Raw genomic sequence first — 16,059 nt, 5'->3', positions numbered from 1 at the left:
GTCGACTTGCCCACACAGTATGCAAGTTAAATAAACAAATGGAATAAATGGAGATTAAATGTTTAGGGTTTCATCATAAGGCAGTGTAACGTCATCTGTTTATGTTAGCAGAACATTATTAAAGAAAATAAAACTTATTTTAAGGAGACCATAAAGATTGTTTGAATATAGTATATATATATATATATATATATATATATATATATATATATATATATATATATATATATATTTAAAAAAACATCTTTATGGTCCTAAAAATAAGTTTTATTTTCTTTATGAAAAATTCTATATCTTTTTCTTCTATTTAACTCGTCTGAAAAGAAAATTAAAAAATATATATATATAATACACACAAGAGCACACACACCATCCCTTGTCACTTAAATAATTTATTTACCACTAGAGCACCACAACAGTAATGTGTTACAATACATCATAGTGGGTCAACAATATCGACATCATCATCATCATCATAGACAACAATAACAATAAACAGCTCTAGTGTGACAATGCTGGTGTCTCCTTCTGCTTCCTGTGTCTGCAGGAAATCCACTGGCATTCTTGCCCTAATACAAATAAAATAAGTGTCACCTAAAAATCCTGGGCATGAGTCAACGTTTCTCTTTTAAACTGATCTGGCACCAGTTTCTCTAATTCTGGCTAAGATAAGGACTTAAAAGGTGAACCTCAACTTGGAAGCTACACACATCATCAGCTCATGTTATGTGGGTGAAGCTATAACTACGAATAAAAAACAGCAAACAATAGTTACAAATAATAATAATAATAAAAAAAAAATTGTAGAAATAAAATAGTCAGTGCAATTCTTCATAACAAATGATCACTTTCTCTGAGAGAAAACAAAATCACAAATTCAGGAAGACACTTTGAGATGTGTATAAAACATTTCTCCATGAAAACGTTTTGGACGTCGACGTCAGCGTCCGCGGCTGCTGCAGTGCATTTGTCAAGCTGGCCTCTGCACAACATGTTCACAAGGATGAACTGGGGTTACTGTCTCTCACTTACATGACCTGTCCATTACATCTGTTCACATTCTTCATCCTTTCATCAAAATCTGACTTTACTGACACAACTCTTCTCACATCAATAGCTACATTTACATGTGAGCCATGACTTCTCGCGTCTTCCAAACTGGTCAATATTTACATGTCATTAAGGCAAAAAATGGCAATTTTACTTGGGGTAAGTCTAGTCACGTGAAGTTTTGTTTGGAATATATGTAATATATATAATATTTCTACACAAGAATGTGGATTGGATTCCAACGCTTTAGGGAACTTTTAGAATATGAAATCGGATTTGATCCATTCGACTGATGAAAATTAGTGCATGTAAACATACCTATTTCATTACTAGACATCACTTCCTTTCAACACTGCTGAGTTGCTGACATCATAGCTGCACTCACTCTGTAATAAGGGGCCAAGGGGTGAATTCACGAAGTTGCCACTTTTGCGTGCCGTATTTCAGCGCAAAACCAGCGTTTTATTCACTAACCACCCGTATTCCAGTTTAACCAGGCACTATATGCTCTGGTATAGCTCTGCGTGGTGAGTATCAAAAAGTCATGGTCATTCTTTTCAGAAACGCCATCTTTTTGCATAAACTTCTAGTCACTTTTCTCTTTCAGATCAATAACTCTCATGCTGGAACAACAATTTGAAGATAATCTTGCTTGGCACTGTCAACATGTTTATATCTAGCTATCTGCATGATAAAACATTTGGCTAAATGGCACAGACATTTGATGGAAAATCAATTTGTTGCTGCCACAATAATGCAAGAATGTAGAGTGTGCAATGGTTTTGCTTGCAATGTGATGGCCAAGCATTCATGACTGCAGTTGTGTAGAGAATGTTTCTGACCTAAATGACTGTTCGCAATGGAACAAAACGTCTTTGGCTGCTTGGAGCAACATGACTTGTTGGTCTTGGCCTTTTTTACACCATGTAAGGTGGTAAAACTATGTCTTTCTGAGGCGAAAAAATATTTCATCTGTCAGTCGCCAACTCTTCCCCCTTGCAAAAACAGTTTATTCGCGCCAGACATGGAGTTCCTTTGTGGCAGCAACACAGTTTGAGACAAATGCTTGTCAGAAATGTCCAGCTCTTCACCAGTATTGGTGAACAATATCATGGGTTTTAAATATGATCAAATAGTCAAGCAAACAATATCTGAATTGGGGGGAAACAAAACAACGAAAAAAAAAAAAAAACAGAAAGAAGTGTTTGTTTGAAATAAATGGAACAAGGGATTTTTCTTCCGCTTGCTTCACATATAGACACCTATAACAAACTTCCAGTGTTTGCCAAACTCACATCCATAGAGTGATGAGCGGGTGATGTGACACATGCCGACAGGGCTGTTTCCAGCACAAGTTCACACATCCACACCATTCAGATGTGTGTTTTTACGTATCATCTTGGTTTTGGAGAGTTTTTAATGGTCTGTACTTCTTGTAGGAACTATTCTGTAGGAATTAGTCTGCTGTACCTTGACACCCTGTCCAGCATGTTTGTGATTGGGTTTAAATTATTGTGTTTGTTTGTGTGGATGTGTGTTCTTGGAAATTGAGTTAATCGGTTCCTAGCTGCACTTGCAGGACTTGACAATCATGTTGGAGAGCTGCTCAATTTTGGGGGTTTTGCCGATGTAGTAAAGGATTGTGAGGGGTTCCAGATCCTGAGACACACAGCAAGGAGATGCAGACGCTTCTGGATTAATGGTGTTATAGAGGCCAAGGATCTGAAACAGGACATAAAATGCAGTTATTCATACTATTTATAATTCATCTGTTGTCTTCAGCCCCTAGTAGCTTTACATCTAGAATCATACCAGTTCATCCCAACTAGACACAGGTAATAACTTGTACAAGTTTTCGTCCTAACCAGTCGCTGAGTTGCAAAAGCAGCTGAAATCTGTCTTACATTGCTGTGTTGAGTGTCCGCGCTCCACAGATACGGACAGGCTCCTGCACAGAAGTTGGCGTTATAACCTTTCGGTTCGTGGATCCACCTCCAGCCCAGATCCTTCTTGAAGTCGATGTAGAGAGAGCGTAAACAGCAATTGTCCTGCACATTTCTGTGGTATGATAAACAGAACTGATGTTTAACCCAATGGCTTGAGGGCCAGAGAAGTTTGGCATGGAAAAATGGTTTGCTACATTTTGACATTCCATGCACATAAAACTCCATATTTTTTAAAATATAAATAATCAACTATAAGCTTAAAATGAGTAAAGAAAAAACTATTTTTGACAGGAATAATGGCAGTAACCTTAGGGTGACCATATTCCAGGACATGTCCGGCCGGGATTTCGAGATCGCCCAAAATATCCGGGATACGGCTTTTGCTTTCTCGTCGCCATTCATTTTGTTTACATGCACACCTTTTGATTCAGTAGGACTGAATTAATTCTGATTGGTGAATCTGAATGTAGTGTTTACATGAACGCTAAACAAGTGATCGGTTGATGTGCGTTTTAGCATTGCTAAGAAAATTCCTGTGTTTTCGTCTCGATCGGGATCCGTGTGAAGCAGAATGCATGACCTGCAAAGCTGGCACGTACGTGTCAGTGTCAAATAATGTAATAATGTAAACATATTGACTGTAGAAAGCAAAAGCCGAATCCCGGGCATTTTGGGCGATCTCGAAATCCTGGCCAGACATGTCCTGGTTAAACAGGACGTATGGTCACCCTAAGTAACCTTCTCTATAGCTTCTCTATAGCACATGTTGACATGACTAGTTTTACATCAACAGATTTTCTAATATTGAATCCCACAGCAAATTTAGCTTTCTGTTCTACAAATGAAATTGTAGCACATGTACAATAGTGGTATGCTAAATGTTCAGCATTGAGAATAAAATGAGGCTAGTGAATGAGGCTCATTTCAGTTCTTGAACATAAATTTAGCATGGAATTAGATAAAGAAAATCATATAACTACTCTAAATATAGTTTTTAATAATACATTTGATATTTTTACCCATAAACATTTTCATACACACAACGTACAGTAGAGTAGTGGGCAGGAAAATTTACGACATCACCCTTCATTCAAATATTCTTAAAAATGTGTTAAAGATTTTGTGAGCAAATTGCGTAGTTGTGCTTGGAGTCAATTGTTTTATTTGTGATAACGCAATGAAACATGACAAATTGTGCTGACGTAATTTTTGGACATGCTGTCATACAAAGAAATAATGAACACATGCAAAAACAAGAGAGAACCAACCAAATATTAATAACTGATTATGTTGTAGTCAGTGTGTGCTTTTTCCTGTGAGCTTTTTGTTTTTCTATGCTTTTTTTGTAAAGTAAAATTTAAAAAAATTAGCTGCAAGTTTACCTTTTTTTTTGTTGTCAGATAAATACCTTAACCAAGTTTAATATTTGGTTCTTCCCTCATATTTAAAATATATAAAACATGTTGCAAAATGAGTATTGGATTAATGTAATATCACTGTGGCTAATTCAATTCTAATTCATTTATAACACATTTAAAATATTGATGACTCATCCTGCTCTATACAGTTTTCTGACCAATCAAATGCTTTCTAGAATAAGAATGTTCCTCCCTCTAATATAACCCACAACTGACTAGAAAGAAGCAAATAATGGTTCACAGCTGTGATGTGTTCAATGTCTACTGGCTATAAAAATTAAAAGGAAAAAAGAGGAAAAGGATGAGTCCTTGGAGACGTCCCACCCAAACCCTCTATTCTGATAGAAATTTGTCAACAAAAAAATAAAAAATAAATAAAAATAAAATAAAAAAACCTGGTTCTTTCTTGTGATTTCTTAAAACACTGATATTCACATCAGTCCACTTTTTCATTTTAATGTCGATTTTTCTCTTTAGGATTTGGACAGAAATGTCTGATATTTTCTCAGCTTGTTAATACTGGATGTTATCTTGGATATGTCAGGAAGTATAAAATTAACAGCACATTGTTATATGATCGTGTCAGCAATGGGTTGGACGAGAGAGAGTACAGATGATTTTTATTAAAAGACAATCGACTCACATTAGCTTTAATCTAACAGTGAAAAGTTTTCCAGTTCATTGATTAAGTTCAGTCCACATTGATAGGTGGTCCAGTCTGCTTTGATATATGGCTCATCGATTGCATAATCCTGGACTGACATCTGGCTGTTTTTAACTAATGACAGATGAGTATATATACAGACACCAGAAGTGCAGTTTTAAACATGATGTTGTGGTTCAGATACAGACTGTGGGAAAAGGTCCTACCTGGAGCAGAAGGCTGCGTCCAGAGCTCGCTTCTGTCGGTGGCTCTTGTGTTGGGACTCCAGACGGTATGATGGAAGCAACATCAGCAGCAGGTGTGGAGACTGGCCACTGTGACGGCGCTTTTTAAACATCTTCAGATCCCCTCCGTGCACAAAGCTGTCATCTATACCTGTGAACCAGAAATCAGACAGAAATTTAACAAATTATACAGGGCATTCCTGTTGAGCATGGTGTGGAGAAGGTCATGGGTTCCATTCCCAGGGAATGCATGAACTAGAACATTGCATACACTGAAAAAAAAAAAAAAATCAAATGACTGAGTCATTCATTTAAAGTGCATTTGTATGCTGGTCTAATTTAAAGTCATGGTTTCTGGTTTAAACCTGTTTTGTTAATGGAAGATTTGTGCACTCCATTAATGCACTAATTAATTTAGTGCATTTCTATGATTGTGCATTAATGCACTCCATGGAAAAAATTAAAAGAAACAAATTATTGGGAATTTTTTTTTTAAATTCTGTTGTATTTTATTTGTTAGTATGATGAATTAATCAAAAAGACATTGCCATTAAAGGGATAGTTCACTTTGAAATAAAATTTTGGTATGTTTTAGCTTACCTCAAGGGCATCCAAGATGTAGGTGTCTTTTTTTCCGCAGTAGTTTCAATTTTGATATTTTTAGGTCAAACCGTTCTTGCCTGTCAGTCATATAATGCAGGTCGATGGTCACCACCTCAAAGAGCATGCACAGAGTCCAAATTAAAACAATTCCCCATCGTCCAAATTAAACAATTCCCCATCGTAAGTACACATTGATGGCCTAAGACACGAAACGTTCCAATGAACTGCCGTAGCCAAGGCGACTTCTATTGTATATATCTATACCCGCCCGCGCTCTCAGATCACTTGGACGTGGCTGTGTACAAGAGGTAAAAACGATATAAAAACTGTTCGTTCTCTCACACAAACCGCTCGTTTCGTGTCTTAGGCCATCAATGTGTACTTACAATGGGGAATTGTTTAATTTGGACAATGGGGAATTGTTTTAATTTGGACTCGCATGCTCTTTGAGGTGGTGACCATCGACCTGCATTATATGACTGACAGACAAGAACGGTTTGACCTAAAAATATCAAAATTGAAACTACTGCGGAAAAAAAGACACCTACATCTTGGATGCCCTTGAGGTAAGCTAAAACATACCAAAATTTCATTTCAAAGTGAACTATCCCTTTAAGGTCTTTTGAAGTTGTCTTTATTTATACTATAGTAAACTTAATTAATCATAGACTAATAAAATGTTTTTTTTGTCCTAAGTGAAAATTCTACTTTCATGCTATAGCTATAGCTTTTGTTTAGGGTAAAATTAAGTGGTAAAAAGCCAAAAAATGTATTATATAAATCTATATTAAGTGCGTTTTTGGCTTGTGTCTTTGTGGAAATAAATATTTTTGAACTTATAAAATAAAATGTAAGATTTTAACAAACCATAAATATATATATTTTTTAACAAATTAAGAGTATGTATATATATAATATATTATTATTTTTAAATATATATTTTTTTTATATATATAAAAGTGTAATTCTTTTTTCAGTCTACCTTGAAAACAATGCAAGTCGCTTTGGATCAAATCTTCCAAATCAGATTTGCCAAATGCATAAATCATTGCCAAAACAATTAACCATGAGAGGCGACAGTGATTGTACCAGGACTCGCATAATTCAAATTCATAGAAAAACATAAAACTGCTGTAAGTGTAATTTTTAATCATACATGTTTCAGTATGCTTTAATGCACACAACATATGGAGTATTTCAGGAACATTAGATGATATTAATATTCATTAACAGGTGCATTAATACCCCTTAAACTGTGATCTGACTCATTTGTAATGTAACTTTTTGGGTTGATGAAATATTGCTTGAAAGCACTGTCAAAACATACACTTTTTAATAGGACCAGATAGTCACGGTTCAATGCAGTTTAAAAAAAGCATTATCTGACTAGAATCTGGAATCTAGACAAAGGGTGGAAACTTTAAAGAAGTTCAAATATAAGCTAGTTTTCTTTTGTGTCACATTTTTTGGTCACTACATAATTACCATGTCTTCAGTTGTGTTGTTTCATAGTTTTGATGACTATGATTATTATTCTAAAATGTGACAAATAGGCATAATCTAGAATGAGTAGGTGTGTCCAGACTTTGGACTGATAGTGGACTTTTTAAGCACCCTTTTGCCTCTAATTTATTCGGGGGGATTTGGGCCTCAATCAGACCCACTTCTTTCTGACAAACATTTATTTCCATTTTTCTCTCACACACACACACACACACACACACACACACACACACACACACACACACACACACACACACACACACACACACACACACACACACACACACACACACACACACACACACACACACACACACACACACACACACACACACACACACACACACACACACACACACACACACACACACACACACACACACACACACACACACCCACCCCCACCCAAAGCCACCTGCAAAGCGTGTCTCCAGCTCCTCGCTCTTGTTGGGGATGATGTAATTATTTGACGGCACAAATGTGCAGCAGGGACAGTGCAGGCTGATCTTGAATCCATTGTTTCTGTCTGGTGGGAGAGAAAAACAGAGAAAAATAAAACACTTGCACAGCAAGGTCAGATAATCTACAGCAGATAAATGAGCTCATCTGATGTGAGTGAGCCCACTCCCATGATCCCTCGGGAGTCACACACCGTCACTGCTGTCTCTCAGCTCCAGCATTCATCACAACCGCTAGTAATGCTGAATATCTCTGCTGCTGCGCGGATGTCTATCGCTCTCTTGCGTAATGTGATGGAGAACCGCTGGGCTCCAACTGTTATGAGCTCATGTATGCTGACGATGATCCTACACCTTCATGCTTTGGCCTGTTATTACTGCTATTCTCATGCACTTTGATAAGATATGGTGAAAACTCTCTAAACTTTGCATGCATGAAGGATTTGATATATTTTTTTAAATCATTAAAGTATTTTTTTACAAGGAAATACTATTTCACACTTTCTACTTCAAAATGTCATGTTTAACTCAAATAGAAATTTTGACTAATTCTTATTTTCTTCCTGCTAGAAAACGTCTCGGTTACGTAGGGTAACCCACGTTCCCTGAAAGAGGGAACGGAGACGTTCGTCGGAGGGATCCGACAGAAATGGGATCTTCGCAGAGAGACCAATCTACTTCGAGAGAAACTAAACCAGCCAATGCACATTGGTATGCGATAATTGCGCCAGCTGCTTCTATCACGCAGTGCGGGTATATAATGAGCAGCAGGTACAACACATCCTTGGTTTTCGCTGAGGAGCCAAGCCAGGGACCCGGCCGTCTGCAGCGATGGTACAACATCATGGCAACGGGACGAACGTCTCCGTTCCCTCTTTCAGGGAACGTGGGTTAACATACGTAACCGAGACGTTCCCTTTCATGTCGGTCACTCCAATGTTCGTCGGAGGGATCCGACAGAAATGGGATCCCTACCAACACGCCATGTTGTTGGCCCTTCCAGTGCCCTGAATAAGCCTCACTTCTCTCCCTTTATTAGGGGCAGAAGCTTATGCGGGGAGTCCTGGCCACTGATGTTCCGAAAGACCAGCCAGGCAGGGTAGTGCAACACATGGAAGTCTCTGAGGTGGTTCCAGCCTAATCCTAGGGAGGAAGCGCACCAGCAGAACGGGCTCTGCCAAGGGAAAAACATTGGCTAGCCGACAGGGTAACCGTACCGTGGAATTTACACTTGTGTGGTCGCCGCAGGGACCGCTACATATGGAAACCCAGCCTAGCACAGGTTCCTCAATGCATACGAGTGTTAGGCCTGCCGTAGGGGTGACGGAGGAACAGGGTTAGTTGTCTCCGGGGGAACACACTGGAGCAAATAGACGTACGTATCTGGCAGACCAGGCGAGAATGGCGTAGCAAGCCGACACTTGAGCGGGTTCCTAGCGCTACTGGCCACTTGGGGCGAGTATACATGAGGATACCGGCTCTACACGAAGGCTATAAAATCTAGCGAACGTGTTGGGTGTCGCCCAGCCCGCAGCTCTACAATATATATGTCAGTGAGGCGCCTTGAGCTAACGCCCAGGAGGAAGCAACACTTCTAGTTAAGTGCGCTCACAACCCGAATGGGCAAGGCACATCTTGGGACTGATATGCCAAGACAATAGCATCCACTATCCAGTGGGCTAACCTCTGCTTGGAGACAGCCTTTCCCTTCTGCTGGCCTCCGTAACAGACGAAAAGCTGGTCTGAGGTCCTAAAGGTTTGTGTTCTGTCCACGTATAACCGCAAGGAGCGAACGGGACAGAGAAAAGCCAGGGCTGGGTCTGCCTCCTCTGAAGGCAGCGCTTGCAGGTTCACTACCTGGTCTCTAAAGGGCGTGGTAGGAACCTTGGGCACATATCCGGGCCGGAGTCTCAGGACAACGTGAGAGTAAGCTGGTCCGAATTCTAGGCAAGATTCGTCGACCGAAAATGCTTGCAGGTTCCCTACCCTCTTGATAGAAGCCAGCGCCTTCAGGAGCACTGTCTTTAGTGATAGGATCTATAGCTCTGCTGACTGCAGCATTTCGAAGGGAGGTCTCTGCAGTGCGCTGAGAACCAGAGACAGGTCCCAAGAGGGGGACGAGGCAGATTTAGACTCCTTGCCCCCCTCAGGAACCTGACGATCAGGTCATGCTTTCCCAATCACTTACCTTCAACTGCATCGTGATGCGAGGCAATAGCGGCGACATACACTTTGAGGGTGGAGGGAGACAGTCTTCGCTCCAACCCATCTTGCAGGAAGGAAAGCACAACTCTAACCAGGCATCTCAACGAACAGGTTCCTCTTCAACGCATAGAGGCGCCTCGTAGAGGGGGCTGTTGTGAGAGCTGTTGTGAGAGCGCGTCAGCTGCACGATAAAGCTCGCCAAGGATGTGGATGGCACGAAGTGACCTCAGATGGGAGCGCAAACCACCTTGTCGGTTGATGTACGTAACGGTCGCAGTGCTGTCCATACGGACCAGTACATGCTTGTCTCGAAGCGGCACCTTGAAGCGGCTGAGAGCAAGACATACTGCTAGCAACTCGAGGCAATTGATATTTGATATGCCAATGCAGCTGAGGCCCCATCCACAGACCCGAAGCTGCATGCCCGTTGCATGTGGCCCCCCAGCAGGTGGCAGAGGCATCCGTGAAGACCACAGCATGCCTGGACACTTGTTCTAGAGGAACACCTGCCCGTAGAAACGAAGGGTCCGACCACGGGCTGAAGGTTTGGTGACAGTGCAGGGTAATGGAAACCCGGTACGTGCCGCTCTTTCACGCCCATCTCAGGACACGACCGTGTAGCCAGTGTTGAAGCAGCCTCATGTGAAGCAACCCGAGCGCCGTTCCTGCAGCTGTGGATGCCATATGTCCCAGGAGCCTCTGAAAAAGTTTCAGTGGGGCCGCTGTCCTGCGTCTGAACGAATTCAAGCAGTTCAACACCGACTTGACGCGCTCCTCATTGAGGCGCGCTGTCTGATTGACCGAGTCCAGCTCCATACCGAGATAAGAGATCCTCTGCACAGGGGAGAGTTTGCTCTTGTCCCAGTTGACCCGAGGTCCCAACAGGCTGAGGTGCCCGAAGGGAAGGACTTTGTACTGATACGCCCGACCCTCAAAAGCAAAAGCTAATTTTGCACACAATTTGGTAATTTGCACTTTATATTTGTATATTGTACCTTCTCTGTAAACTACCTTTTTATATTGTATTAACTGTCTTTGTCATATAATTTTTTTTTATATATATTTTTTTTATATATAGGTTAATTGCCTTTACTATGTAACTTTAACTCTGTTATGTAATTTTAACTGTGTAGGACTACAGATGGAAATTAGCATAGTGCTGAATCTGGTGCAGCCATCTTTTTAATGTAACTGCACATTGTCCTGATATAAATAAACTAAACTAAACAAACAAAGTGCAGGAAGGGCCTGTGTCGAGGAAGAATCGAGACATGAAAGTATGCGTCCTTCAGGTCGATCACTGCAACCCAATCTTGGGGATGGATGCATTCAAAAATGCGTTTCTGCAAGAGCATTTTGAATGGGAGCTTGTGCAGGGCCCGATTCAAAACTCGCAGGTCCAAGATTGGCCGTAACCCACCGCCTTTCTTGGGTACAATGAAGTAGGGGCTGTAGAACCCTGACTTCATATCTGCTGGAGGGACCGGCTCGATCGCGTCCTTCGGCGGTTGGACTTCAATCTCTGCCCGTAAGACAGGAGCACCAGTAGCCATCACAGTGGTGAACCGGATGCCCCTGAACTTGGGAGAGCACTGGGCGATGAGCCAGCGGGATGGTTTCGGGAGCACTAGCTAGGCTCCGAGAGACTGTACCAGCGAGACCAACAGAACCACAGACGTACTGCGGAGGGGCAGCAAGGTGGAGGACAGGGACCCGACCCGACCCAGCCCACGGGTGGACAAAGGATGTGTGAAGGCTTGACTGCGTTCTCGAACCGCAGATTGCTGGCGATTGCAGAAGGGGACGAGATTGGTGAGGTTTCGTAACGGCGCACACTGTCGACCTCGCCTTCTTGTGAAGAGGGGAACGAGAGTGACGAGGTATAGCGTCGTGCACTGTCATTCTCACCCTGTTGCCAAGAGGGAAACGAGAGCTGTGAGGCATATCGTCACAAGCTGCCATTCTGGTCCTCTTGGGGAGAGGGGAACGAGAGCGGCGAGGCATAATGGCACCCAGAGATTTCAGAAACTGCTCTTTATTGAAGGTGCTCATTTTACAGTATACCCTCACTGCATGATAGAAGCAGTTGGTGCAATTATCGCATGCCAATGTGCATTGGTTCGTTTAGTTTCTCTCGAAGTAGATTGGTCTCTCTGCGAAGATCCCATTTCTGTCGGATCCCTCCGACGAAATATTGGAGTGACCGACATGAAAGGGAACCAGCCTAAGGTCAAGCTAGATCACTGAAACGGAAAATGGTAGCTACTTATTTTTTGGACACTGAATTGCATGTTATTCACAGTTAAATGAAAATGTATTGTAGTTTAAATTTAAATTAAATGCAATTAGCTGAATGCGAAACTTAATGTACTTTAAGTAAAACTATTAATTTGATATTACAGTGCACCTTTTGAAAGTGTTCAAAAGTTGAGAAACATAGTCATAAAAGTACTGGCCTTTTATTTCAATTCATATTATATTACCTATATTCTAGTACACTACAAGTGCACATTCAATACAATTAAGCACTCCTCTTTTTCACAAGGGACACACCCCTGAGTACAAGATGAGTCATCAATATTTTTGGTCGAGAAAGATTTTTTTTTTTTTGGAGAAAAATATACCATTAATCTTCGATTTGGGTTTTAAGTTGATTTTGAGTTTTTAGATTTTCCAGCAGGAATTAGACATAAATATGCACAAGACATTTCTAGTAAAACACTGTCTTACACTCCTTTACCTCTGTGCAGCAGCCACTCACTGACAGCCTCGGTCACGTCAAACGACAGCCACTCGCCCTCCATACGGGTGCGCACCACCTTGCTGTCGATGTAGCGCTGTGTGGGTGATGTGAGCTCTTTATGACCTAAAATCTAAAGAAACAGGAAACGCATCAGCAGACTGCAAACGCTGTCATCGATGTGCTAGCCCTCATTCACCCCATATGAAACGGTACCCTTATCCAGTGCCTCAACAGCGGTTCCCTTCTTCCCATTGGAAGCTCCCTGATTGATTAGCCAGGTCTGGGAAATGCTTGGAGAGGCTGTGGTGGCGGAAACAGATGCTGGACAGGGTGCACTGTTATTCCTCTGTCCTTTGTGGCTGCGTGTTTACATTGGACAGAGCAGCTCTTAATGCGTAAAACACTGCTTCAGCTGTAGATCTGCAATGGCTCAGCTTCCTTCCATCGGGCCGTGGAGGTGAATGTGGGATGGAGAGGCTCAGATGGAGGCCAAAGTGGAGATACTAATTGTAGGATCTTTAGACTGGAGCTACAGGGGTCGGCTGTCCATAAAGCAGTCGAGGGGCTTTTGGGACGGTTTGGAATCTACTGTAGTTACACAACTGCTGATATGGAGATAAATCTCCATGCTGAACTGAAACAACACTTGATTGGTTTAACAGGAGAGCTGAATTACTTAATGAGGGATCTATTCATTTATTCTAAAATACACTACCGTTAATATTTTATTCAGCATGGATGCATTAAAGAGCTAAAAAATTATAGTAAAGACATTTTTAATGTTACAAAAGATTTCTATCAAATAAATGCTGTTCTTTTGAACTTTCTGTTGATCAAAGAATCCTGAAAAAAGTATCACGTTTTCCACAAAAATTTAAACAGCAACTCAACGCTGATAATAATAAGAAATGTTTCTTAAGCAGCAAATCAGCATTTATTTATTTATTTTTTAAAAATTTATTGTACACAATATAACTGTTTTTACTACATTTTTGATCAAATAAATGGAGCCTTGGCGACTTTGCCCCAAACTTTTGAATGCCAGTGTAACATTATAAATGCTATAATAAATGCCCGCAATTACTGAAAACACCTCTTCTGTGATGAAAATGTTTCATTCCTAAATTGAAAATAGATTTTTGTCTTAAAAAATGTCAGTGCGAAATCATTTTCCTGACATTGTGAAAGCAGTTTGGTTACAATATTTGTACATATCTGAAAAAGTTTTGTTCAAATCATGTGACGACTGTCAATGTCACTGATGTTCATCAAATAATAACTCATGATGTTTAACCAGCTGTCTTTGATGATCCACTAATTACTAATAGTTTAAGAAGACAATTGATATGTATCCTGAAGAAGGCGGTGTAGCCGAAATGCTTTTATCTACACTTTTTTTTTTAGCCCAGTTGTTTTTTACTTCACCTCGCGAGTGCCTTGGAGTATTTTGTCTTCATAATAATTCATGATATTAGAAAAAGATTTGTGGATTGACAGCGTGAATAAAGTATATACTAAATATAGGGAAATTGCATAAAATATCGCTCTTTCTACTCTTTCAGTTTGAGCTGTTTCACCAGTTCACTTCAGACAACAGTCCATTCTTAAAGCAAACTTTTGCCTGACTAGATTGACTGTTTTTGACACCCATCTCGAACTAGTCAATGTTATATGCAGATGAACTATAAATTAAATGTATTATTTTGCACTTTATTAAAGTTCACTTTAATTATATTGACCATATTGTCCTGACCAGCTACAACAGAATCATTAACATGAGTAATAAAAATGGAACAGGATCAACCTCTCCCTTCCCTGCAAACTCCTTTTAAAACCTCCCTAACACATTCACCATCTCTGTGTTAGTGGGACAGTGTTTACTGCACCTGTCATGACAGACCTGACACATGAACAGAGAGGAGGGGAGCGAGGTTAAATGGAGAGGCAGGTGGGAGGAGGGGAGCACAGACCTCGACAGCACTGGGATTTTATTTGGCCCTCGAGACCCTCGGAACTCTAAATCACCAAACAGCATTCCACACTCACTTCTCTCCACACACACATAAAACCCCGCTGATCGATGGGCCGGAGCTCTACAGCACCCTTAAGATAAATAAACGAACATACGAGGAAAGAGGAGGAGGAGAAGAGAGGTTAAAAAGTGCATGTGTGGGCGCTTTCACACTGCGTACACAAGCCTGTTTGACGTCAGAGTTTGGTTCACTTGGTTGGTGTGAAAACGGTTTTCTGAACTTGAGTGTGTGTTGGTGAACTACACCTGAGTCAATCTGAAAAGTGGCCCGGGTTACAATTAACTCTGGTATGATTAACGGGCTCATTCATTGCTCAGAAGACTTCTTTATGAATTATTTATCTGTACACTGTAAAAAAAAGTTATGAAATGCACTAGCAATTTCTGAGTGGCATTTTCAGTGTATTTCCTAGACCTCGTTTATTAAAAAGAAAAATGAACATATAAAACAAGAGTTGATTATGGACACTTGTTTCCAAGGAATAAAATATATTTTTGCAAGACTTTTGTCTCGCAATAGTGAGTTTTTATCTCACAATTTGGACTTTATAATTCACAGCTGAATTTCTGAGAAAAAAGTCAGAATTGAAAGTTATAAACTCACAATTGCCAGAAAAAAAGTCCGAATTTCCTTATTATTATTTTTATTCTTTGGCAGAAACAAGCTTCGATAGTTAATATAAATACATTAAGAGTTTAGGGCTATAATTTGGATGGCATAGCTCAGATCATTTGGTTTCGGGAGTATTTGATGAGAAATGTTTGAGTTCTTATTGAAATCTCTGAATTTTGAAGTTTTGTTCACAGGAGGAAAATATGAGAAGCCGGAGACGCAAGTCTAATCTAATTGCAGTTTATTAGAAATAGCTGAAATATTAATAAGATTAAAGAGGTGAACTGCTAATGACGACATAATTTGCATCTTTGCATGGCACCTTTATTTAAGCAATATCACATCAGCAAGAGTGCTATTGTAGTGAATGGGTCAATGACATAATACATGCTTTGCCCGGATCTTTTGGCTTTCTGGCATTTAAAAAACAAAACTGCATGCATTTTGTGGAAGAACATTGTTTTTATATTGCGTTTCGGCTCTGCATGACTGTGCGGATGAATATGGTTACTCATAACTAAAAAAGAGAGAGCGAGATTATCCTACTGCTCATAAAACATTCACTATTAAGAGATATAACCAGTTTAGATAGAAAAAAGC

General features: G+C 40.4%; 1 protein-coding gene and 1 long non-coding RNA gene across 2 annotated transcripts in view; both read right to left on the bottom strand.

Annotated features, from left to right (window-relative positions):
- Positions 1-374: 374 nt before the first annotated feature.
- tgfb2 (transforming growth factor, beta 2) overlaps positions 375-16,059 on the bottom strand; it is a 42,905-nt gene continuing 27,220 nt past the window's right edge. Inside the window, exons 3-7 of the mRNA XM_082150431.1 lie at positions 12,812-12,944; positions 7,824-7,934; positions 5,285-5,453; positions 2,955-3,108; positions 375-2,772 (exon numbers count right to left, since the gene is read on the bottom strand). Of these exons, the coding sequence (XP_082006557.1) occupies positions 2,614-2,772; positions 2,955-3,108; positions 5,285-5,453; positions 7,824-7,934; positions 12,812-12,944 (726 nt within the window). The 3' untranslated portion in view covers positions 375-2,613. The remainder of the gene's footprint in view (positions 2,773-2,954; positions 3,109-5,284; positions 5,454-7,823; positions 7,935-12,811; positions 12,945-16,059) is intronic.
- LOC309484262 lies at positions 3,125-5,276 on the bottom strand. Its single transcript, XR_014200796.1, has 3 exons — positions 4,199-5,276; positions 3,735-3,914; positions 3,125-3,303 (listed from the first exon to the last, which is right to left on the bottom strand). It is a non-coding gene; the product is annotated as an uncharacterized lncRNA (long non-coding RNA).

This window comes from Leuciscus leuciscus (genome assembly GCF_965113295.1).
Source record: "Leuciscus leuciscus genome assembly, chromosome: 20".
In the NCBI taxonomy this organism is placed as follows: Eukaryota; Metazoa; Chordata; class Actinopteri; order Cypriniformes; family Leuciscidae; genus Leuciscus; species Leuciscus leuciscus.
Note: the sequence above shows the minus strand (reverse complement) of the source record. Positions and strands in the feature narration are given on the sequence as shown.